This window comes from Stegostoma tigrinum, chromosome 10, assembly GCF_030684315.1.
Source record: "Stegostoma tigrinum isolate sSteTig4 chromosome 10, sSteTig4.hap1, whole genome shotgun sequence".
NCBI classification, from domain to species: domain Eukaryota; kingdom Metazoa; phylum Chordata; class Chondrichthyes; order Orectolobiformes; family Stegostomatidae; genus Stegostoma; species Stegostoma tigrinum.
Window position 1 is genome coordinate 86,946,110 of NC_081363.1, and position 23,986 is coordinate 86,970,095.

At 39.5% G+C, this 23,986-nt stretch overlaps 1 protein-coding gene across 10 annotated transcripts in view; it reads left to right on the plus strand.

The window, feature by feature from the left end:
* The window catches only part of LOC125455365 (tau-tubulin kinase 2-like), a 232,414-nt gene that overhangs the window by 135,752 nt on the left and 72,676 nt on the right, over positions 1 to 23,986 (plus strand). For all 10 annotated transcript variants that reach the window (XM_059649366.1, XM_048537190.2, XM_059649361.1 and 7 more), the window contains 4 exons: positions 6,691 to 6,783; positions 11,874 to 11,999; positions 14,739 to 14,896; positions 23,389 to 23,620. In XM_059649366.1, the coding sequence (XP_059505349.1) occupies positions 6,691 to 6,783; positions 11,874 to 11,999; positions 14,739 to 14,896; positions 23,389 to 23,620 (609 nt within the window). The remainder of the gene's footprint in view (positions 1 to 6,690; positions 6,784 to 11,873; positions 12,000 to 14,738; positions 14,897 to 23,388; positions 23,621 to 23,986) is intronic.

Below are 23,986 nucleotides of genomic sequence, written 5' to 3' on the forward strand. Positions count from 1 at the left end.
GCCTGTCCTTATAACTCAATCCCTCCATTCTGAGCAACATCCTGGTTAGGGGTCAGACAATGTAGGTGTTTCCTCCTTGTGAGGCCCCTCATCACTTGTTGCAGGTCCAGTCTGGCAGATATGCCCCACAGACCTCAACTATCTCAGGGCCCTTTCAGTCCTTCTTCCAATGATGTTGAAGGTAGAGAAGTACTGATGTCTCAATTGAAGTTGGCAGTGCAGTAGGTTGTTGACAGCGAGAGATTTACTTCTGGTTTGACTTGGTGTTGGGAGACTGAGAATTCTCGGGGCAAAGCCCTAATGACTTTAGTATACCACTGTCCAGGTCTGTTCTGGTGGTTGGACAAGGCTTATCAAGTGATGATAAAAGAGACATTGCTGTAAGTTAACATGTACTGAATATGACTTTACACCTTATTATCTCAGATTCTCCAGCATCTGCAGTTCCTACTATCTCTGAACATGACTCTGTCTGGCTGTTGCTTAACCAATGTATGAGACAAGTCTTCTGATTTTGGCTTCAATCTCCAGATGTTAGTGAAGAGGATTTTGTAAGGTTGACTGGGTAGGGTGTGCCCTTGTCATTTAGGTTTCTCTGCCTTGCCTTGCTTTTATTCTATTTTGACTACTGTAGTGGTTTAGTACAAATGTGTGGTTTCAGGGAGCAGCTAAGAATTAACCACGTTGCAGAGATATGAGCTCAGGTTGAATTCTAAGTGAAATATACACACAAATGCAAGTTATTGTTGCTAATCAGACAAATAATGTGCTCGGGAAAGTATGGAGTTTGAGTATTATTGGACGTCCAGTTATCCAGATACATGGTGAATATTGCAATTCATTGCTAACCTGCTTTGTTTGTTTTGGGTTGTGGGTTTCATTAATTGGCAAGGCTGAAATTCAAAACTGAATGTCCTCTGAAATGGCCAATTGAAACAGTTAACTCTTAACTGTGTTGCCTTGGCACTGGACCCTAAGCATAAGTACAGACAGTTAGGGAGAGCAGAGTTCCTTCTGAGAAAGATGTTACTGAATGTCAGATTGTTTTCTATTGTTCACATACCATATTGAGTCTTGTCATTGACAGTGAGACTTCAAGGGACCTGCAGTTGAACTATTAATCACAATGCAGTCAGCCTGCGTTCTGCACTTAGAACAAGCTAAAACCATGGCTACATTAATTATGTTGCTGAAGATTGGTGGCTCCCCCCAAGATGTTGGATGTTTAGCTACACTGAGACGATATTCTAATGGTTTCTGTGAAATCGAAATGAAACTTTCTCAGAGTGCAAAGTCATTGTGTCGTTTCTAAAGCAAGTCGTTGTGTTCAGCAAGCATTAGTTTCAGATGCCTAGTAAAATAATTCATTTAACAAATGTACCAAGACAGCTCGGCTGTCAGAGGATGGCAATCAAGTTGTCTATTCAGTGTTATGTTGTTTTAGCCCAAGGAGAAGATATTTGGAAATCCAAACCCATTGCATCCAATTATAATTATGTCCATGTGTTGACCATTGGAATTTTTTTAATACTCTGCAGATTGCTCATGTGCTTAGTGTATGAAGACAAGGGATAGAGACCATTCTCCTCTCTTGAATCATAAAAACCTTCATTAATTCTGTCAAACTGAGATGATTTAGTAATTATTTCCAATTTTACTCCTCAGCTCTATCTGGTTGGTTCATGGTAGGTTTGATTTGATTTATTATTATAAAATAATACCTAAGCACAGTGAAATGTGTTTTGTTTTGCCAGTAATACAGACAGATAATAAATCGAGATCACAGGGTGATTGAACAAAGTGAGGAATGGAAAGTTACGGCTACAAAGAAGGTGTACCAAAAGCAAGATCAGCATTAGATTTGAAATTTGAGAGGTGCATTCAGAAGTCTAATAACAGGAGGGAAGAAGCTGTTCTTGAACTGTTGGTATGTGTTTTAAGCTTTTGTATCTTCTGACTGATGGAAAAAGTTGGAAGAGATTATAACTAGGGTGGGAGGGGTCTCTCTGATTTTGGTTGCCTTTCCAAAGCGTTGAGAAGTGTCAGTGGAGTCAATGGATGGAAGGTTGGCTTGTGTAATTGTCTGTGCTGTGTGAACAACTTTGTGGTTTCTTGCGGCCTTGGGCAGAGCAGTTGCTGTACCAAGCAGTTATGCACTCGGAAAGAATGCTTTCTATGGTGCATCTGCAAAAGTTGGTGGAAGCCCAATGTGGACATGCTGTATTTCTTTAGCCTGCTGAGGAAGGAGATATGTTATTGTGCCTTCTTGACAGGCAAATCTACATTGATGGCCCAGGATAGATTGTTAGTGATAGTCGTTTGTCGGAATACTCTCAACCATCTCCACCGCAGCTCCACTGATGTAGATATGGGCATGCCCTCTTTGCTTCCTGAAGTTGATGAACATCTATAGTTTTGTTGACTTTGAGGGAAAGATTGTTGTCTTTATGATGCATCACCAAGTATTCTATCTCTTTCCTGTATCCCATCTCATCATTGTTTTGGTAAATCAGTATTTTAAAAGGCCAAGCATTTTGGATGCAGCTGACATGGTAAGCTCTTTCTGTTTCTGCTGTAACTGTCCCACTGTTTGCCAGTGCTAATATGTGTAAAATGAATTGTGTCAAGAGTCCAGAAGCCAGGAATTTAAGTAAGCTCTTTTAGCAAGTTATTAGCTTGATTGATTGGCAGAAATGTGTACACATAATTTTAAACTTGATTTCTGCTAATGAGATTTTTAAAAATGATTTGCAGAATCTTCCAGAGAAATATCAGTACAGATTATGAGAGTTTGGAAAGCATTAAACCTGCTTCTGGTTTAATGTAGCGCAGAGTGGAATGCAGCAAAGTAAAATGAACACGTTAAGGTCAATATTTACAGTGGTATAGCTTTATACCTCTCAAAATATAAAAAATTTATTTTACTTTGGTGCATTCTAACCTGCGCTACAGTAAACAAGAAGCAGGTTTATGCTTTCCAAATCCTTGTCATTTGAAGAATAAATTCAGTAATTGACCTTATCATCTGCAGGTGTTCCCCCACCACTCTATGCACTCCCAAGGTGTGCCTTTTATTATTTTAGTTGCTTCATGATAACCTTGGCGAGAAGACAAGCTATGTATGACCACTCAACATTGTATTTATCTGCTAAAAATCCGCAAATGAAGCTTCATGAACTTTACTTATTAAATCAGATAGATTTGATTTGATTTCTCAATAGTTTACTGCACTTCAGCAGACATGGCAATGTTTTCACTGATTATTCCTCTACCACCCTAGATACTCCCTCTTCTGTGAGAATTTTGTAACTTCATCGAAAATGTAAAATGGGTTAAATAACGGAAGTTGTTTAGAGAATATAGTTGTTCAATTCATTGTGTCTGTTGCAAAATATAATCATTAGTGGGGACTTGAAATATGTGTAAAATTCCTGGGACTTGGAATTTACAGGAATTTTACATGTATTTAGTCAAATCATAGAGTAATACAGTACGGGAGGTCTTTTAGCTGATCTAGTCTATTTTGTGAGCACTGCTGTTCGTTTTGTTGCTCCAGTTTTCATATTTCTGTAACTTTTCTTCTCTTTAAAGTAGGGCAGCATGGTGGCTTAGTGGTTAGCACTGCTGTCTCACAGTACCAGGGACCTGGGTTTGATTCCACCCTTGGGTGACTGTCTGTGTGGAGTTTGCGCATTCTCCTTGTGTCTGTGTGGGTTTCTTCCCACAGTCCAAAGATGTGCAGGCTAGGTGGATTGGCCGTCCTAAATTGCCTGTACTGTTCAGGGATGTGTAGGTTAGGTGAGTTTCAGGGGCATGGGTCTGGGTGGGATGCTCCAAGATTCGGTGTGCACTTGTTGGGTTGAAGAGCCTGTTTTCCACACTGTAAAGATTCTATGATTTATCCAATTAACTTTCAACAGGTGCTATATCCTGCACTCTCCAAATTAGTGTGTTCCAAATCCAAATCAAGATCAAATTTTTGAGACATTTTAAAAAAAAGTCCTCCTGTTTCCTTTGATCTGCTTTTTGAACACTTCAAATTTGTGCCCCTTGTTTGATCCTTTTGCAATTAAAAATAGTTACACTTTGTATTTAATATATCTAAATTATTAAATGTTTTCAAAGATCTCCCTAAAATGCCCCTCTCTGCTTTTTTGTGTTCAACAGACGACAAACTCAGCATTTCCAGGCTCTGTCTGTTGTCAGCACCACTGCTAGGTGGTGCAGTGACCTGCATGTGCATAAACATAGCTTTGTTCTGCCATGTCATGTACGCTGCCTGGAACAAAGATGGTGGTGCCCATGTAATGACAAGCAGTCAAACTTGTGACCATTGGCTGTTTTAGTTTGTAAAATCCGTAGTCATTCTATCTCCAGCCAGCGTGGAATCAGGCAGATGGTCCACTCTTTTTCATGGTACACTGAACAGTAACCTATGAGACTGCATCTACACAAGACCAGATGATGAGCCTTATTGACAAGTTCAATCCCTGGAGTATTGGTCTTAATCCATCAGAGTGGAGAGTATTGCCTTCTGAGCTGAAAGTATAAGTTTCTCCTAGTTACAGAAGTGCCATTGGTCAGTTACTCTTTTGGAGTTTGGAGAAGCAGCTGCAAAACATGTAAATGACTGGTTCCAATGCACCAAATCCATTTGAGGCCTATTACTTCGTAAATGCCATAAAGAAAATGTTAGCAGGGCTGCTGTCCAGCGAGGTATCAGCATTTCTGAAGAGATCATTTTAGGTGAAGTAATCGGCACTACCTTTGCTGGCCATTATGGCATTGCCAAAGTTATTATAACTGCCATCCCGAGAGCTGTTTGGGTATATCTGTTCTGTAATCTCTTCAAAGCTTTCATGCTCATCCTAAAACATGTTGCACTAAATTGGGCACACTACTTCAATTAGTATAAAATCTATGATTCTTGAAGATTTAGCATTGCTTCCATACTCTTATACTCACCAACTCTATTTGTAAAATCGAGTCTCCCATATGGTTTATCAATGGCTTTGTTAACCTGTACTGCCTCCCATGAGATCAGGAATAGGCCTAATAACTGATGGTTCTCCTCACTGAAGATTCATTTCCCACACCCTGACCATCCTGATTGGCACAGATAGCCACCATATACTTATGCAGATCCTCACAGCCTTTGGTGAATCCTTAAACCTACCTGTATATGAAGTCTTCAGTTTGCTAAATGATTTTGATTTTATTGAACATGAAGCATTTTGCATTGTTATCTCCTAAGATCAATTCAAGTAATAATACTTGATTTTCAAATTTTGATCTTTCGGTAGTAGAGACACAGTTATCAATTGTTTGATAATCTTTTGAACCGTAGTCTCAGTAACAGATTAATGACTTGGAACAGCTTGCTACATTCAAAATGTGACTTGTCCATCAAGTTGAATCAAGCTCTGAGTCCAAAGGACTTAATACTGCGGTGGAAAGGAAGGAGGGAGAGCAAATTCTGCTTTCCAGGTTCTGATGCCTGATGGCACATCCTTCCCATGCACTCAAAGATTTGTGGGTTGAGATTTACATAGAACAGAGAACATAGAACATAGAACATTACAGCATGGTGCAGGCCCTTCGGCCCTCAATGTTGATTCGGCCTATTCCATCATGTGAAGAACCAAGGTAGAATCTCATCACCACCCTGAGTAGATGCTATTGTCAAGTTGAGGGTTAGATGAAGACATCGGCATCATGTTTTATTGGATAATGCTATAGTGAAGTGCCTTAGATATACTCAGAACAGATATGCTCTTGTACAGCCTCAGAACTACTTCATGGTACCCATTTGTCATGTATCAGTTAAGATAGCTATCAATAACTGATTATCCAAGATTTAAAACATTATTACATTGACATGCTATAGAAATTTGTTTATCTATTGAGTGAAAATGCACCTCGATGAAGGTTTTATGGTACTCTAAGTCGTGTATAGATTTTAAAATGGTAAACTAACCAAAGGAAAAATATTGTGTGCTTGTTGGTTACTGGTGCTAGCACCCCTATTCCTAATTAACTAACTTTACCCATATTATCTACAACTGCAACTTTTGATCAAGTCAAATAAATAAACTGGATGGGAAATTAATAATAAAATGTATTTGCTTTAGTCAAATTACTGATTAGTTCCTGTGCTATTAACTTCTGCTTTAAAAGATTTTCACTTTTAATCCAATTTAAATAAATTATTGTAGTGCACCTTTAACGATGCTTGTCCCAATGATCCCTCTATTGCACTCTGCAGTGCCAAATGTGTTTCTGTTTCATCCTGGTGCCACTTGTTTGTACAGCAACTGATTGGGAGGCTTTGGGGAAGATGCTGCTGGAGCAGAAAATGTGCAGCTGCAGCTCTCCAAACTGACACACCAGGCCAAAATTTTTCTTTTTAGGTTTAATGTTTGCCATTGGAAGAATTCCCAAATTCCTGTAACTGATGTGATAGTTACAGCATAGTTGATATCAAAGGCCACTTCAAATTTGGTTTATTAAGCTGTGGACAATGTGTACTTTTGTTTTTACAAACACTTAAACAGTGAAATGACTTGTAAACAGACTTTATCTTTTGTTGGTCCATTTTGCTCATAATAAAAAAAAACTAATGACATGGTTTATCCAGCTTCCTGATAAACTTGAATTCTTCATGCTTACAGATGTGTTTCTTCAAAACAGGAAATGGGCCGACACGATGACCTTTGGTCCTTATTTTACATGTTGGTGGAGTTTGTAGTTGGGCAACTACCATGGAGAAAGATAAAGGACAAGGTATTTCTTAAAACAATAAACTGAAGTGCAGAAGTAGAATTCGGCATACGACTGAAAGGTTACAATGATTTCCATTCAGTTAATTACAGGTAGTTCTGCTGTAACGTGTGTTTTGTTAACGCGAACTGGCTGTAACATGATCAACGATGAGTGAACTCTTTGGATAAAGTGAACTTTGCTGTACAGGTATAACAATTTCCCTATAATGCAATTTTCTGTAGTGCAATTTTCTATAGCAAGAGATTATGCAAGAATGCAACTATCCCATTATAGAACTACCTATACTTTCTTAATGATTTAAGTGGAAGCAAGAACATAATGCTGCATCAGGACATGTTGAGCTTATTGACAACATTTCAACTGATGATCGCATGAGGTACTTCGCAGTTGGTTTGATTTTGTTTTTACTGCGTGTCTCACAATGCCTGTCATCAGTAGAAGCCATATGAATTAATAAGGTGTGATTAAACATTCATGAGACTGAGCTTGAAGAGTCCAGCAGCAACAGCAGACTTGCATCTACTGGTATTCGTGTAAGCAATCTGTTCTTTAATCTTTGAGTAATTCTGAGAACTCAAGATAAATCCTAAACTACAGCCAGTTATAGCATTTGTATTGCTAACCAGCTGAGTTAGTTAATGAGCATAGCCTGGGAGCTAAACCTGGAACTTTTAGGTCTTAACCCACACACATGGATTCAGAACTGGCTGACCCTTAGAAGACAAAGGGTGGTAGTGGACGGAAAATATTTGACATGGTGCTCAGTTACGAGTGGTGTACCACAAGGTTTTTTTTGGGTCCTGTTCTGTTTGTGATTTTTGTAAATTATGTGAATGTAGGAGTGGAAGGGTGGATTAGTAAGTTCACGGACAATACATAGGTGAGTGGCGTTGTAGACAGTGCAGAGGGCTGTTCTAGGACACACAGAGACATTGACAAAATGCAGAGCTGGGCTGAGAAGTGGCAGATGGAGTTTAACCCTGAAAAGTGTGAGGTGATTCATTTTGGAAGGACAAAGTTGAAAGCAGAATACAGGGTTAACGGAAAGATTTTTGACAGTGTGGAGGGCCCAAGGGATCTTGGGGTTCATGTTCACAGTTCCTGAACGCTTCCACCCAGGTGTATAGAGTTTTTCAGAAGGTTTGAAGTTTTTAAGACGGATGTTGGGGTTAGGGATAGATGTTTGCTTAGTCTAGGTCAAGTTGACATAAGGAAGGAGGAAGTGTAAGGTATCCTAAAAGACATTAAGGCGGACAAGTCCCCAGGTCCGGATGGGATCTATCCCATGTTACTGAGGGAAGCGAGAGAGGAAATAGCCGGGGTCCTAACAGATATCTTTGCAGTGTCCGTAGACACGGGTGAGGTCCCAGAGGCCTGGAGACTTGCTAATGTTGTCCCCTTTTTTAAAAAGGGCGGCAAGGGTAATCCAGATAATTATCGACCGGTGAGCCTGACGTCAGTGGTAGGGAAGCTACTGGAGAAGATACTGAGGGATAGGATCTATTCCCATTTGGAAGAGAATGGGCTTATCAGTGATAGGCAACATGGTTTTGTACAGGGAAGGTCATGTCTTACCAACTTAATAGAATTCTTGGAGGACATGACAAAGTTGATTGAGGGAAAGGCTGTAGATGTCATATACATGGACTTCAGTAAGGCATTTGATTAGGTTCCCCATGGCAGGCTGATGGAGAAAGTGAAGTCACATGGGGTCCAGGGTGTGCTAGCTGGATGGATAAAAAACTGGCTGGGCACAGGAGACAGAGGGTAGTAGTAGAAGGGAGTTTCTCAAATTGGAGACCTGTAACCAGTGGTGTTCCACAGGGATCTGTGCTGGGACCACTGTTGTTTGTGATATATGTAAATGAACTGGAGGAAGGTGTAGGTGGTCTGATCAGCAAGTTTGCTGATGACACTAAGATTGTTGGAGTAGCTGATAGTGAAGGGGACTGTCAGAGATTACAGCAGAATATAGACAGACTGGGGAGTTGGGAAGATAAATGGCAGATGGAATTCAATCTGGGCAAATGCAAGGTGATGCATTTTAGAAGATCAAATTCAAGGGTGAACTATACAGTAAATGGAAACGTCCTAGGGAAAATTGATGAACAGAGAGATCTGGGTGTTCGGGTCCATTGTTCCCTGAAGGTGACAATGCAGGTCAATAGGATGGTCAAGAAGGCATATGGCATGCTTTCCTTCATTGGACAGGGTATTGAGTACAAGATTTGGCAGGTCATGTTGCAGTTGTATAGGACTTTGGTTCGGTCACATTTGGAGTACTGTGTACAGTTCTGGTCGCCACATTACCGAAAGGATGTGGATGCTTTGGAGAGGGTGCAGAGGAGGTTCACCAGGATGTTGCCTGGTATGGAGGGTAATAGCTATGAAGAGAGGTTGAGTAGATTAGGATTCTTTTCATTAGAAAAATGGAGATTGAGGGGGAACCTGATTTGAGGTCTACAAAATCATGAGGGGTATTGACAGGGTGGATAGCAAAAAGCTTTTTCCCCAGAGTGGGGGACTCAGTTACTAGGGGTGATGAGTTCAAAGTGAGAGGAGGAAAGTTTAAGGGAGATATGCGTTATGAGAGTGTTCTTTACACAGAGGATGGTGGGTGCCTGGAACGCGTTGCCAGCGGAGGTGGTAGACGCAGACACGTTAGCGTCTTTTAAGATACATTTGGACAGGTACATGGATGGGCAGGGAGCAAATGGACACAGACCGTTAGAAAATAGATGACAAGTTAGACAGAGGATCTTGATCGGCGCAGGCTTGGAGGGCCGAAGGGCCTGTTCCTGTGCTGTAGGTTTCTTTGTTTCTCTGTTTCCCCTTGTTTCTTTGTTTAAGATGTGTTAGCTTTCGTTAATTGAGGGATTGAGTTCAAGAGCTGTGAAGTTATGTACCAGCTATACAAAAGCCTGTTTCGGCCACATCTGGAGTACTGTGTCTAGTTCTGGCCACCTCATTACAGGAAAGATGTAGAGGCATTAGAAAAGGTGCAGAGGAGATTTACCAGGATGTTGCCTGGAATTGAGGGAGCGTCTCACGAGGGAAGGTTGAGAGCGCTCGGGCTTTTCTCTTGAGAACGACTGGATGAGAGGTGACTTGATAGAGGTGTACAAAATGATCAGAGGTATAGATAGAGTGGACAGCCAGGGCCTTTTTCCTAGGGTGGAGGTGGCTATTATTAGGGGGCATAGTATTAAAGTGAGTGGAGGTAGATATAGGGGAGACGTCAGATGTAGGCTCTTCACTCGAGAGTGGTAGGAGCGTGGAATGCATTGCCGGAAAGGTAAGTGGAGTCTGCCTCATTAGGGGCATTTAAGTGGCTAATTAGATAGGCACGTGGATGATAATATACGGTTGGGGTGGAGGTTAGATTGACCTTAGAGTTCGGGTAAAAGTTGGGCGCAACGTTGTGGGCCGAAGTCTGTACTGTTCTATGTTCAATGTCCTGTACTATGTAAACTTTTTGAACCACCTGAAAAGAATGGGTTTTACTCTTAACGTAGCTGTGGACTTTCCATTAGTGAGCAATTATGGGTTTTGCTCAGTTTTTAAATCAATGTCACCTTTGTCAATGAAATGTACTGTGATTTAGTGAGTATGGCAATGCGTACATTTAATTAAACATCTTCCAAAGTCAGTACTGTTTAGCGTTAGGAAACCCTTAATGTACAAAAATAAACGTCCTTCACAAATCTGTCATCGTCATTGCTAACTATATTGTATGTATCTTATTGGGCCTTAAGTCCCGTAAACTACTATCTTTTCTGTGCTTGAATTAAGTGGATTATCTTGTATTTTAGATATCTTACTTTCAAAATCCTGCATGAGAAAAGGAATAGAGCCAGACTGTTGGGGAGGAGTCATATGAATGTACCAAATAAGTTAAAATGCTAGGAATATCAAAATTAAAATGGCAAAACAGTAGTTAAACAGTAGTAGTAGTAGTTAGAAGGCTGCTGGACTATAGTTGGTGTAGAATATCAGTGTGATCATGGAAAGACAGTTCGCACTTTTGGATAATTATTGGAAATTGAGGTACGTTTTTACATGGAAAGTGGCTAAAGTAACAAACTTAAGATGAAGAAACAGGCGTGTTATTGTGATGGCCTGGATTCGATTCCACCATTATGCATGGAGTCTGCGCGTTCTCCCATTTTTGTGTGGGTTTCATCCAGGTGCTCCAACTGCCCAAAGATGGGCCACATTGAATTGGTGGATAGGCCATGCTAAATTGCCCATAGTATTTAGAGATGTGCAGGCTAGGTGGGTTAGCCATAGGAAATGCAGGGTTATGGCGATGGGGTGGGTCTGGTGGGACGCACTTGAGAGGGCTGGTGTGTACTCAATGGGCCAAAACGCCTGCTTCCACGCTGGTGAGATTCAATGATGATTCTATGATTAACAGTTTTACGCTTCCCAAAAGAAATGTTGCTCACATGTGGCCCTGTTTGCTTCCTTGCAATCGTTTGTAAATTTGTACAATTTGTGGCGAACCCTGGTTGTGATGTGGAAATACGGCAATCAATTTACCGCCAGCTGTCACCAAAGAGCTATGTGATTTTAACTAGAGAAGCTTTTTAAAGGCTGAATGATTAACATTGGGCCGGTTGGAGGAAGAACTGCACCCCTCTTGTAGAAAGTGTCATAATATCTTTTACCTGGCCAACCCCTCCAACCTGCACAAAGAACAATTAAATCCAACATTCAAAACTCATCACGTCCATCAATGCGACACTCCTTTAGTACTGGCAGTACAGGAGTGTCAACCAATGTAACTTGGGTTCCTGAAGACTAGCTTCAATCTAGACATTTTTTGAATGGGATATGTCAACCACTGGTGTGACACCTTTTATCATGAGAAACTAAATAGAAGAGCCACTAGCTATTATAAAATAAACACGTATAAGCACCCTTTTGTTTGTTAATGTTACTTAACTTACTGAATTATTAAGTAGGCTGTCGCCTGTTGTTAGTTGATGTAGCGCAGACACTGTAGCTGAAATTGATCTTAGCATTGTTAATTGGATTGTTCTGGATTAAACTTGTATGCATGTTACGTACGTTCTGTTTGTTTACAGGAACAAGTAGGTCTGATAAAAGAAAAATATGATCATCGCCTTATGTTGAAGCACCTTCCCCAAGAGTTTGCTTTATTTCTGGAACATGTTCTTTGTTTGGATTATTTCACAAAACCAGATTACCAGGTAATTGAATACAGTCTTATACTGACTCATAGCCCAGATCCACAGTTAATTTTGAAAAGTCTGATTTTTCTCATCTTGTTTCTGAAATGTATTTGAAGAATAACACTGATTCCTGTGGCCTGCAGTGTTTTATTTGCTCGAATAGTAAATATCAATGTCTTCTCCTGAGCCCAGCTGTGATCAGGAACTTGCCACGAGCCAGCTCCCCATGTATGCTGTGTAGCGAATGTGTAAACTATTCATGAAGCCTGTCAGCACAATTTTGCTACCTATATGGCAGAGTGGAAATTTTCCGGCTCTCGCGCTCTCGCTCTCTTCATAAAAAAAATGAATAAGTGGAGACATAATGTTCTATTATACCACGTTGACATGTGTTCGTATAATTGGAGACTGCATCACTTAACCATTAGGGTTTTCTTTTAATTCACTCTTGGGCTGTGGGTGTCGCTGGCTCAGTCAACATTTATTGCCCATTCCTAGCTGCCTTTCAGAAGGTGCTGGTAAGCCGTTGTCTTGAGCCGCTGCAGCCCATGTGTTGTAAGTTGACCCACAATACCCTTAGGGAGAGAACTTACGGAGTTTGATCCAGCAACAGTGAAGGTATGGCGATATACTTCCAAATCAGGATGGTGAGTATCTTGGAGGGGAACTTGGAGGTGGTGTCCCCATATTTCTGCTATCGTTGTCCTCCTAGATGGAAGTGATTGCGTGTTTGGAAGGTGCTGTTTAAGGATGTTTGGTGAATTTATGCAATGCATCTTGTAGATACCTCACTATTGCTACTGAGCATCAATTCTGGAAGGATTGGATCTGGTGCGAACCAAGGGGGCTGCTTTGCCCTAAATGTGCTTCCAGGGAATTCCTAGAAGCCTGGTACTCCACTAAGAAAGCTATCAAGAAACACACAGAGCTAGACTCCATATTCACCCCATTGCGAAAGAAAACCGGGAGTGAGGTAGTCCGGTTCAATGGACACCAGAGTTTAAATAACAGGCGGGGAAACACAGCAGCACTCATCGGAAGCTGCACTGATGATGTTACCTAGCAGGGTAATGAAATGCCTGTGGAACAATGAACCAGCTCGGCGAACCAACTGATCACTAGTTTCAAAAAGAGGCAGATGTATCATTCTGTACTCTTCCATTATAAGGAGTTGTTTGAGAATCCTTAGCTAGGGAGCTATGGCTGCTTTTCAAATAGTACAAGACACGTATTTGTCCATTTTCTGTTGCAGGTTGACAAAAGTATTGGTCAAAAGGTGTTCCAATTTACAATCCATCAAATCTCACTTAGATTCTCTAATGTAGAATTAATAAAATGTGGACCTAAAAAGACCAGTAATGTTGTTGGGTCTTTCAGGCCAGTGCGAGGGACCCCATCTCTTTTGAATTTAGTTTCAATTACAAGGCTTGCTGAATTGAGTTATATTAGGAAGATGTTCCTTGTTCAAGACTAATGACTCAGCAGTACCTCTAATGAGTTTACCTATAAATTGCACAAAATCTCCACACATTCTCTCTCATACGGGCATTTTCTATCTCTCTTGTGTGCGTGTGCTTTCTCTCTCTTGCCCACATGCTCTGCCCCAAGGGTGTGGGAGTTCTGCTCTTCTCTGTCCTTCTCACTTTCTGTTGTTCTGCCACTGTGTTTTGTAATAGCTGTCACCTCAAGTCTAAGATACCTAATTGATTAAGATAAGATAGCGTATCTTTTTGTAGTATCTGAATAATTCTACTAATAGCATCCTGTTTGGCCACTGAGTGTTTTTAGTAAAACAAATCTTTAAGACCTTGGAAAATAACTAAGCTATTGCGCAGGTCCTCGGCCCCTATAAGGGGCAGGTTGTAGAGTGATAAAATAATAGACAATTCTGATGATGGCAATACCCAAATAAAGCATGATTTTCCACAGCTTAGCAGGATTGGCCAAACTCTTACAATTCGGAATGCTATTAATCAATGTGTCAAAACCCTGCTATGTAACAGAGTTGAGTTTTTATTTGCAATAATTAAGATGTTATTTTCAAAATTATGCCTTTTACTGCAGTGGTGTGATGATAATGTTTGTAAATAAGTGTCTGCTGCTCCGTGGAGAAAAATAAGCTGGGAAGATCTGTTTTACAAAATAACTTGGCATCACTATTCATTTCAATTCAAATAAAGTACGCCTGTGAAATATTGAATGTGGTACAGTGCTATAGAAGGGTGTAAACCCAAAATTCAACAAACACCTTTCACTATTTTCTTCCTCGTCAGTAGTTTTGATCTCTCTGGTTGTTTTGATCTCTTACTTAAGGGTTTGGTATGTCTATGGATTATTTTTGTAGTATTTGAAAACATTTAAAACCATGCATGTAAACTTTTCAGAGGAAATATAGACTATTTATTATTGACCATTTATTTGCATTTATTCAGTAAACTTATGATTCATTAATGATACTTCAGAGTGCCATGTTTTTGTCATTCATTCCAAAATGTATGTCTTGCAAAGCTGAAAAACAATAAAATATGTCAAATTCCATGTTGCCATCAACACTGATTTCCTGGCGGTATTCTCAACTTGAAGATCAAAACTCACTTGAGCTTCACTGCAAGAGTTCTGAAATTTTAAGATCATTGGTTCTAATCACAGTCAGTTATTATCTTTTCTGTCACCATCCCAGAGCCCTGTGTCTGATCCAGTATCACTTTTTTTAACTTGGTTAATTCTGATCTGCTTTTATTTCCCTTTACTCTGCAGTTGTTGATGTCTGTATTTGATAACAGCATTAAAGCACGTGGGGTTGTTGACAGTGACCCCTTTGACTGGGAGAAAACTGGGACAGATGGATCTCTTACCATGATAACCACATCCACCACTCCTCAGCTACATACACGGCAGACACCTGCTGCTCTTGGGTGAGTAGGATACCGCTGGAAAATTGTTCTAAGCCTAAGGCGATATTTGAGAATTTCAATCTGTTGAAGGTATATCTCTCAATATAGCAGTGTTCCCAACTAAGCACTGTTTAGTCATTTGAACAATGCTCAAAGTCTTCTTGTGGATCACAGCCCTGAAGAACAAATGGGTTCACCATGGTGTGTTAAGTGCAGCAATACCTGCTGGTTAAAGACCTAGAATCGATCTAATACTTGGGATTCAGTTGCCAACCGATTATTTGGAATGGCTGCAGGGCGAGCTATCTCACAAGACACCATGTGAGATGCATACCACTTGTTTGTGTTTACAGTGAAAGTTGGTGTCTAATCTTGCTCAAATCAGTCTTTGCAGTTGAAGCTAATAAATTTGCCCAGAAATAGTGAAACGTAATGAAAACATCAGTATAAATATTCAGAAAGGAATAAAGATTAAATCTGTTTGCAGAATTTTAAGTTGTTCCATATCTCTACAAGCTCCATTATCAATTACACTGTGAGACAATGTTCTTGCTTCATTTTCCCAGTACGTAGGTGAAATTATGTCATTACCCATTAAATTAAGTACAAATTCCAAAAATGGAAACCGTGAACTTGAACCTAACAAAAATTATTGGGCAAAGTCTGAAGCACATATCCGAGACAAAATTCCCTAAATAAAGCTTGGGTAAGAGGCACAACAGTAAATTATTTATCGTAGAATCACTTGATCAGACATTTGTGACTGACCCATGTTTTAACTATATATAATCTATTTAGTCCCAGGACAAATTTAGTCTGAGAATCAAACAATCTGCTTAACTGTGGAGGGACAGTTGATCTCTATCCTACCATCTTATTTGGTTTACTGAACAAAAACAGTGTCCATCTTAACTTGTTTTTGAAATAGCTATGTTAATGATGTGTGTCTGAAGCCACACACATTTAAAACAAAGTCTAAAGAGGACAAAAAGTCCAGCCTTTATATCAGGCGACCACTCTAACTTTAGTACCATATGCTGTGTTTATCTTCCAAGTAAGTTTTAGAAACTTAGTAATTTTAGTTAGGCCTTGAAAGGTTTCTATTTAATGTTTTAAAAAAAAACATTTCAATGATCTTGTGTGTCCAACATGCATTTTCTTGCTGATTCTTATATCTTCTTAATTCCTTTCCAGATTCAAAATTGTAGAACTCCTGGCCTTTTCATTCTTCCATCTCTTACTGTTTCTAAGATCAAATCTTAGCAATGTTTAACTACTTCATGAGTTAAAATGCCATTCAGGCTCTACATCCAGGACTATCCCTTAAATATGTTGATGCTCCCTGGCAGTGATGTGTTAAATTTGATGGAATAGATGTCTATAGTACTATGTTTAGCTTGCTAGATATGGTGCAAGTTTTCTTGGGATTCATGATACTAGGGGCAGGTCATGGAATGATTGCTATTAAATGATGGTTTAGGTCAGAAGCTATGGAATAAATTTATTGATGATAATAATAGGTACACAGTAATGAGATAATACTGATTACAGTAGTTTAAGAAACTTGACTTAAATTATCCTAATAGGAAAGTAACAAATTGTGTGATCCCTGTGAAATAACTCCACAGAGGCTGGTATTCCATCATCTTTATTTACATGTGGAGAATCCTTGTCACTGATCGAGCTTTCTCAGAACCAGTTCATGGAATGGACAGGATATTTGACACTCTTGTTCTTATCTGTCAGCCAGGGAGCCCTGCCTAGACCAGGTTAACAGCCCAATTAGGGATCTATTCTAAGCTCCACCTGGCATACCTTGCTACAATCATCTCACTGCATAAATTCTCTTGGTAAGATGAAACCTGGATCAGTCTGCAACACAAGCTGTATTCCAGCTATTCTCGGATTAATGTAGTTTCCAAGCTTCATCTGATGACCTCAGAACTGAATAATACTTTCTGATGTATACTTTTCTTCATTCTTCTTCAGCAGCAAAAGCAATCAAATATACTTTTATTTTAAAAGACTCAAATGCAGCTGAAATTTGTAAATGGAATCAAAGACAAAAGGAATGTTGGGAACTGTGCGCTGGAGTGATGTCCAATTACGTCTAGCTTGATGATATTCTGCACCTTGGGTGAGGGTGACTGACACTTAATGATGTCCTGCACCCTTTGGATGGGCGCATCATGGTTCATTGACTATCTACACATTTTGTGATACAAGTGACCTGGGCTGAATGATGTTTCTCACTTTAGCGTGGGGGCAGCCTAGTTTGAAGATGTTCTTTACCTTGCGGGGAGCAACCTGGCTCTATGATGATCTGCACACAGAGTGAGGAGAGCCTGGGCTCAGTGATGTTCTCAATGCAGTTGTCCTTTGTTTCTTGTTTCACAAGTCAGTTGGTCGAGTGTTAATTGCCAAAAAGAATTTTAACATATTTGAATTACAATTAGTACTACTAACAAAATTGACATGAAATAAATAGAGTCATATATAGCATGGAAACAGACCCTTCAGTCCAACGAGTCCATGCCAACCATAATCCCAAACTAATCTTAAAGCTCATTGTAAGTTATTGCAGTAAGAATTTTGCAATAGTAATTTTGTGTTGATGACCTTGCAGAAAGAGCAGTCTTCAGTCACATAAATTGGAGTGATCTTGATTGTTTGCAAAAAGTGATATTTGGAACCTCTGGTTATGGAAACAAGGGAAAGGGCAAAGTCTTTTACTGGGGCTGACTCCAGTGCTGTCCTTGGCACTCTTTCACCTAACGCTTCATAAACTTGGTCATCCAAAACTCAGCTGCTTTACATTGAAACAGAAAATAGGAACAGGAAGAGCCTCCTCTGTCATTCAAATCAGTAGCCTGTTCTTGCCTTTTCCCGCATCTTTTGATTCCCTTCAGCCCCAAGTGCTTGAATGCTTCAGTCCCAAGTTCAACTCCTTGAAATTATACAGTGTTTTGGTCTCAACTGCTTTCTGTGCTTTCTAATCCCACAGCTTCACCAGTCTTTAGGTGAAGAAATTTATCCTTGTTTCAGCCCTTCACCCTTAGACAGTGACCCTTGTTTCTGGATTGTTGGGGATATCCATTCTGCATTACCCTGTCTAATCCTATTAGAATTCAGTGGGTTCTATGAGATTCCCCGAATTCTGCTGAACTGCAGCAAATATAATCCTAACTAACTCAACCTCCCCTCATGTCAGTCCTGCCATCCGAGGAATCAGTTTGGTGCATGTTCACTGCACTCGCTCTGTAGCAAGAACAGACAAATTCCAGGTATGGTTTTACCAATGCCCTGTGTAACTGCAGTAAGACATCCTTGTGTACTCCAATCTCTTGCTTTAAAGGCCAGCAGACCATTTGTCTTGACTGCCTACTAGATCTACGTGCTTAACTGCATGACCTCATGAACTCCCATTCACTATTGATAGCTGACCTAAATTGTTTCATGATCTGATATTGCATGATTTTAACAATTGTTGCTTTTACATCTCTCCTTACCCTCCTCATCTTTGATTTTTCTCCAGCCCTGAAACTCATCTAGTTTCTTTCACTCCTCTAATTCAGATCATCTCCACATCTCCAGTTTTAATTGTGCCATCATTGATAGTCATGCTTTAACTGCCTAGGCTTGAAACTCTGGAATTCTCTTTGTAAATCTCGTTGCTTCTCTTCTATCCTGTCATTTAAGACCCTTCTTAAAACCTACTTCTATGGCCAAATCTTTGGTTGTCTTTTCCTAATAAAGTGATTTGATGTCAGGTTTAGTTTGCTAACTCCTTTTGAAGTGTTTTGGGATAATGTAAATGTAGCACCTGTAGGTGGCAACAGATAGAAATAAAAGATAAGTGCAAACAAAGAAACTTTAAACAAAAGATAATATAGATTGGGAGTGGAGCAAAGGAGGAGGATAGACTTAAAATTGGGAGATGGAATGAACCAGAATCAATAAAAAAGGAAAATAAAAAGTTTTTAAACATTAAAGAATTTTTTATTTTTCTATTACAGAGAGAAAGCAACAGAAAGAAAGAAACTCAGACACAGTATATGGGATCTGCACAGACAGGCTTCACTGTGGACTGGGGGCTAGTCGAACTTGCTTTAAACTCAGAATTAGGAAAGCTGACGTGAAACTTTAAGTAAAAGGATCACTTTGGAGCCCTGATGAAGTATATTCTCTGGTGGAAATGCCTAATTGAAATGGGGTGTTACAGAACAGCTGGTGTTCAACTTTCAAAGTACACAAATAAAATGTTTACCATTAACAAATTTAATAAGGTTTATCTTATTTCATTTGTTAAATAGCAAAAAAATGAAAGAATACGTAAAATATGACCCTGAGCACAATCGGGGCAAAATATCATTTTCCCACTTGTGAAAGGGGTGTAAGACAAATTTTATTTAAATATGTACATGTTGATTTTTAAGTCAAGCTGCACCACCCCTTGTCATTCCAAACATCATCAAAGACAAAAAACACTTTGTTACTAGTTGCATTCCCTGAATAGCTCTGCAGCAGCTTAGTGTTATAATGCCAGTTATACAGCTGATCATTTGCTATTGCCGTTTCAGGAAGTAACATTAAGAATCTAAAGGAAGAAGAAAGCATTCAGATTACTGAGCACTTCTATTATCTATATGCTGTGGCAAATCACATTGAGAGAGTACAGAATATCCAAAGGAGTTTTGAAGGCAGGGCTTCCCAAAGTAAGATTGGGACCCCAAGTACGTTGTGAACTAAAACTTTGGGGGCACGAAGTCTGAGCGAACAAAGGCCGCAGTGGCGTTCGTCCCATTCCCTCAAGGTGTTTTCTTGTCTGCACCTTGCTCTCATATGCCTTCTCCCCACCCACCTCTGATGTGCAAGTTCACTGAGGGGCCGCAATAATTTTTGAACCTTTAAATGGGGTCACAATGGGAAAAAGTTAGGCAACACTTCTAAAGGATGTGAAGTAAAAGATAAACTGAACCAAAGGAACATAGGAATGAGAAAATGAGACTTAGTCTGGAATAGAATAATATTAACGATGTTTTGAATGAGTTGAAGTTTATACAAGTTGGGGGCTCTATCTACAGAGCATAAAGAGTGGTTTAGTGTGAATGTTATGTGTAATTTTTTAAACCAAGTAAGATGAATACCATAGCCTATAAGGTATTTATAATGCATTCTTGTTTTTGAACTAGTAATCCAGAAGCCCAGATTAATGTTCTCGAGACAGAGTTCAAATCCCACCATTGAAATTGGGGAATTTAAATTCAATTAAAATCTGGAATGGCAAAAAAATCAAATTGGTGTTAGTAATGCTGACCATAAAACTACAACAGTGTCCTAAAACTATTTGGTTCATGCTTTAGGGAAGGAAGGTTGAATAGATTTAGGATTATTTTCATTAGAAAGACGGTGATTGAGGGGGGGGGACCTGATTGAGGTCTACAAAATCGTGAGGGGTATAGACAGGGTGGATAGCAAAAAGCTTTTTCCCAGAGTGGGGGACTCAATTACTAGGGGTCATGAATTCAAAGTGAGAGGAGGAAAGTTTAAGGGAGATATGCGTGGAAAGTACTTTATGCCGAGGGTGGTGGGTGCCTGGAACGCGTTGCCAGTGGAGGTGGTAGACGCAGACACGTTAGTGTCTTTTAAGATATATTTGGATAGGTACATGGATGGGCAGGGAGCAAATGGACACAGACCGTTAGAAAATAGATGACAGGTTAGACAGAGGATCTCTATCAGCGCAGGCTTGGAGGGCCGCAGGGCCTGTTCCTGTGCTGTAGGTTTCTTTGTTTCTTTGAATCCTGAAAATAATTTTTAAAAAATTAATCACAAATTGAATTATGTAATTTTGGTATTTAGTGACGTCATGACAATTTAGTAGTTTGGGAGTTAGTGAAGTGCAATAGGTGGGGAATTTTGGGTCATGAGCACAAGTTGATAAAAGCCTGTATTTCTAAAGTACTGACTTTATTTTTGCAGGACGTGTCAGTCACTGTTATTTTCAGGAATAAATAAATGTCTGCCAAGTGTGTGCCCGAAAGCTTTAAAAGTACGGAGAACTGGGATGAAAGGCTGAAGATTAAATGAAGGAATAGGTTTTTTAAATCATTGCTCGATCGTGGCAAGCTAGAACATTCAAGGAATAGATAATTTGGTAGTAGTTTCTGGGACTGAGCTGTGTGCTGCCTAAGTAGAATTAAATTTTCAGAGCTGATTTGTTGCCTACGTAATCTGCAGGACAGAGATTGTTAGCTCATGGCCGAATTTCAAATTGGCCCATTTTTGCATTGTTGGAGTGATTTGGATTGTTAGGGCTCCAAATAGAGATTGCTCATGGGCATGTTATTGAGATCTATGATTTCACAATACATTTATCTCACAGCACCAGGAACCTGGGTACGATTCCACCCACAGGTGACTGTGTGGTGTTTGCACGTTGTCCCCAAGTCTGTGGGATTCCACCAGGAGCTCCAGTTTCCTCCCACAGGCCAAAGATATGCAGGCTAGGTGGATTGGCTGTGCTAAATTGCCCCAAATGTTCAGGGTTGTGCAGATTAGGTGTATTAGCCATAGGAAATGCAGGGTTACAGTGATAGGGAAGTGGAATGGGTTGCTGTGAACTTGTTGGACCGAAGGGCCTGTTTCCACACTAGGGATTCTATGATTCTTTGATATGTCAAGCGCAGTTTGTTAAATAAATATTTTAAACAGTCTTGTCATTTAGTCAGGGTAGGAAATGAGATACAATGATTATTGTTTGGTTCAAATCCAGCAATAATATTTAGTCACATGTATATTTAGGACCTATATTGAAACGAAAGAGGGAAAGTACATTAAGCTCTTAGAGCAAATTGGTAAACTTGACTGCATTATTATCATCATAAATTCCTGCATTGCCCAATGAACACCAAATGGGAAATAATTTCTGTGTTCTTAAATTTTCTACAACGTACGTTAGATGCTACACTGCATGTGTGAATATAGTTCTCTCATCTTAAACCATACACTTCTGTAAACAGTTTAAAAAAATTAGCAATTTTTATTTTGTACAGCTGTAAAAGCAAATTATTTTCCTAACTTTGTGTTAAAATTCTTCCACCACTCTTCCCCCATCACCAAACCCTTTCTTCATTAAATCATCTTGCAGGTTGCATCAGTTTTTGGTGATAGTGCTTTGGTTCCAAGTCTGACTGACTTCTGTTGAAACCACAAAGAAGCGCACAAAGTACCCTCTTAATTTTTACACAATCTCTTTGTGTTTCCTGGCCAATCTTCCTCCTAGTGATTAATGAAATTTGAAATTCGAAGGCATATCCCTGCTGCCCTTGTTGCAAAATTTGATCAGCTGTCAAGCAACCAAAGAGCTTAGAAACTAATCATTTTAGTCTGCAAATGTCTTATGCTAAGATTCCAGCTTGACCTTTTTAATTAAGCAGGACATTAGGTTCTTTGTCTTCACGTTGATGACTTGTTTTAAACAGGAGATGTTATTTTATAGTTTCTCTATCACATTTACTTCCAGTAATTTCCCAACAATAGAAACGATGCATTATGGTCAGTTAACTATTTTGTCAGAAAGGTGTATTCCTAAACTATCAGATATGGTACTTTGCTGCATCTGTCATGTAGTAATAATCTGTTGTAATTGATTTCTTTCCCACAGCCAACCCAACTAGCGTTTCAAAACATTTGATACCCAATTTGTTCTCATGCTTCTCTGATCCACAGTATATGCTATGTTACTCACTGGCAGTTAAAGCAGACAATAAATCACTGCTCCGTGTTTCCTCCCCAGTATTCGCTATAGCATCTTACCGCTTAAATGGCTCGGGGCCATAATTGGCGATCTGAGTGGAACGTTGGCTGAACTGTCAGTGAACGCAGAGGGTTCCCTTGGTTATGAATCGCAGAGGCCATCCTCTTGACAGTTAACCAGCTGAAGAGAATTAGTTGTCCATTAACAGTGTTCATTTGCTAGGTAGTTTACAAACAATGACACAGCTAGGGCGAGCCTCCCGACCAAAGGAAAATATCACTAAAACAATCATTAAAAGTAACTTGCAAGGTTCACTGAAAATGATGACAAGAACATTGCATCTGGTGTGCTGTCCTTTTGGAAAGAAGATTTTATTCAAAATTCTCTGATTTTATGATAGTATTTTGCTGTACCTGTATATGTCTTAATATCCATAAATAGAAGTGTGAATTCACTGCTATAACTTATCGTATAAATCTCAGGACAGCTTTTCAATGTGCAGTTTCAATTTTCAGCACTGAATGAGGCCAGTTCCTATTCATATACATCCAATTGCCTTTTGAAAATTAAAGCTGCTTCCACATTTCATTAAAGACAATGCATTCCAGATCTTATGAAAGCTATCTTTGTCTCCATCATCCCACATGTACGCACTTAAGAAACACACAGTTTAATTAATTTTGTGTATTAAATTTTTCTTTCCATGTCCTGAAAATAGACTAGACAAAATATCTTGCCACTTGTGTTTCAACAGAATTGCTAATGCTTCACTGGTACCAGGAGATCTGATGAAAGAAAATACCGATGAGGTACTGCAGGATGAACAGCTCAGCGATGGTGAGAATGTTATTCCAGGCATTATTAGCCCTGAAAGGATGGTGGAAATGCAAGAAGCCCATAACCCTCGAGTTCCTTATGTTGGGGAGAAAGATGTTTGGGAAGAAATGGACATTAACAGGAACAAAATGAAGATGACTGGCTGTAAGGTAAATCGGGTTTAGTATCCTGGATGAGTGTGGTAGAGATGATAGGATGTTATAGAGATCATAGTATTTTGTGTTGTGTTCCTTTTATGAAGATGATATGCAAAGCTCTGTTCTTGCATGGAAATAACCCTAGTATAGCCTGCCATTTTTCCCTCGATTTGATGGAGAGCCATTCCAAGGTTCTATAAATTTGGGAAATTACCTGCAATCTACGGGTATTATTATCTATTAACTAGCTATTTTCAAGGGCAAGCTTGAATGAAACCTTATGCAAATTATGCAAAATAGTGATTTGAGCAATTATTGAATTGAATTTGGATTCTTTTATTTGTTGATTTTTTTATTAATCCAGGACTGGTACTTTTT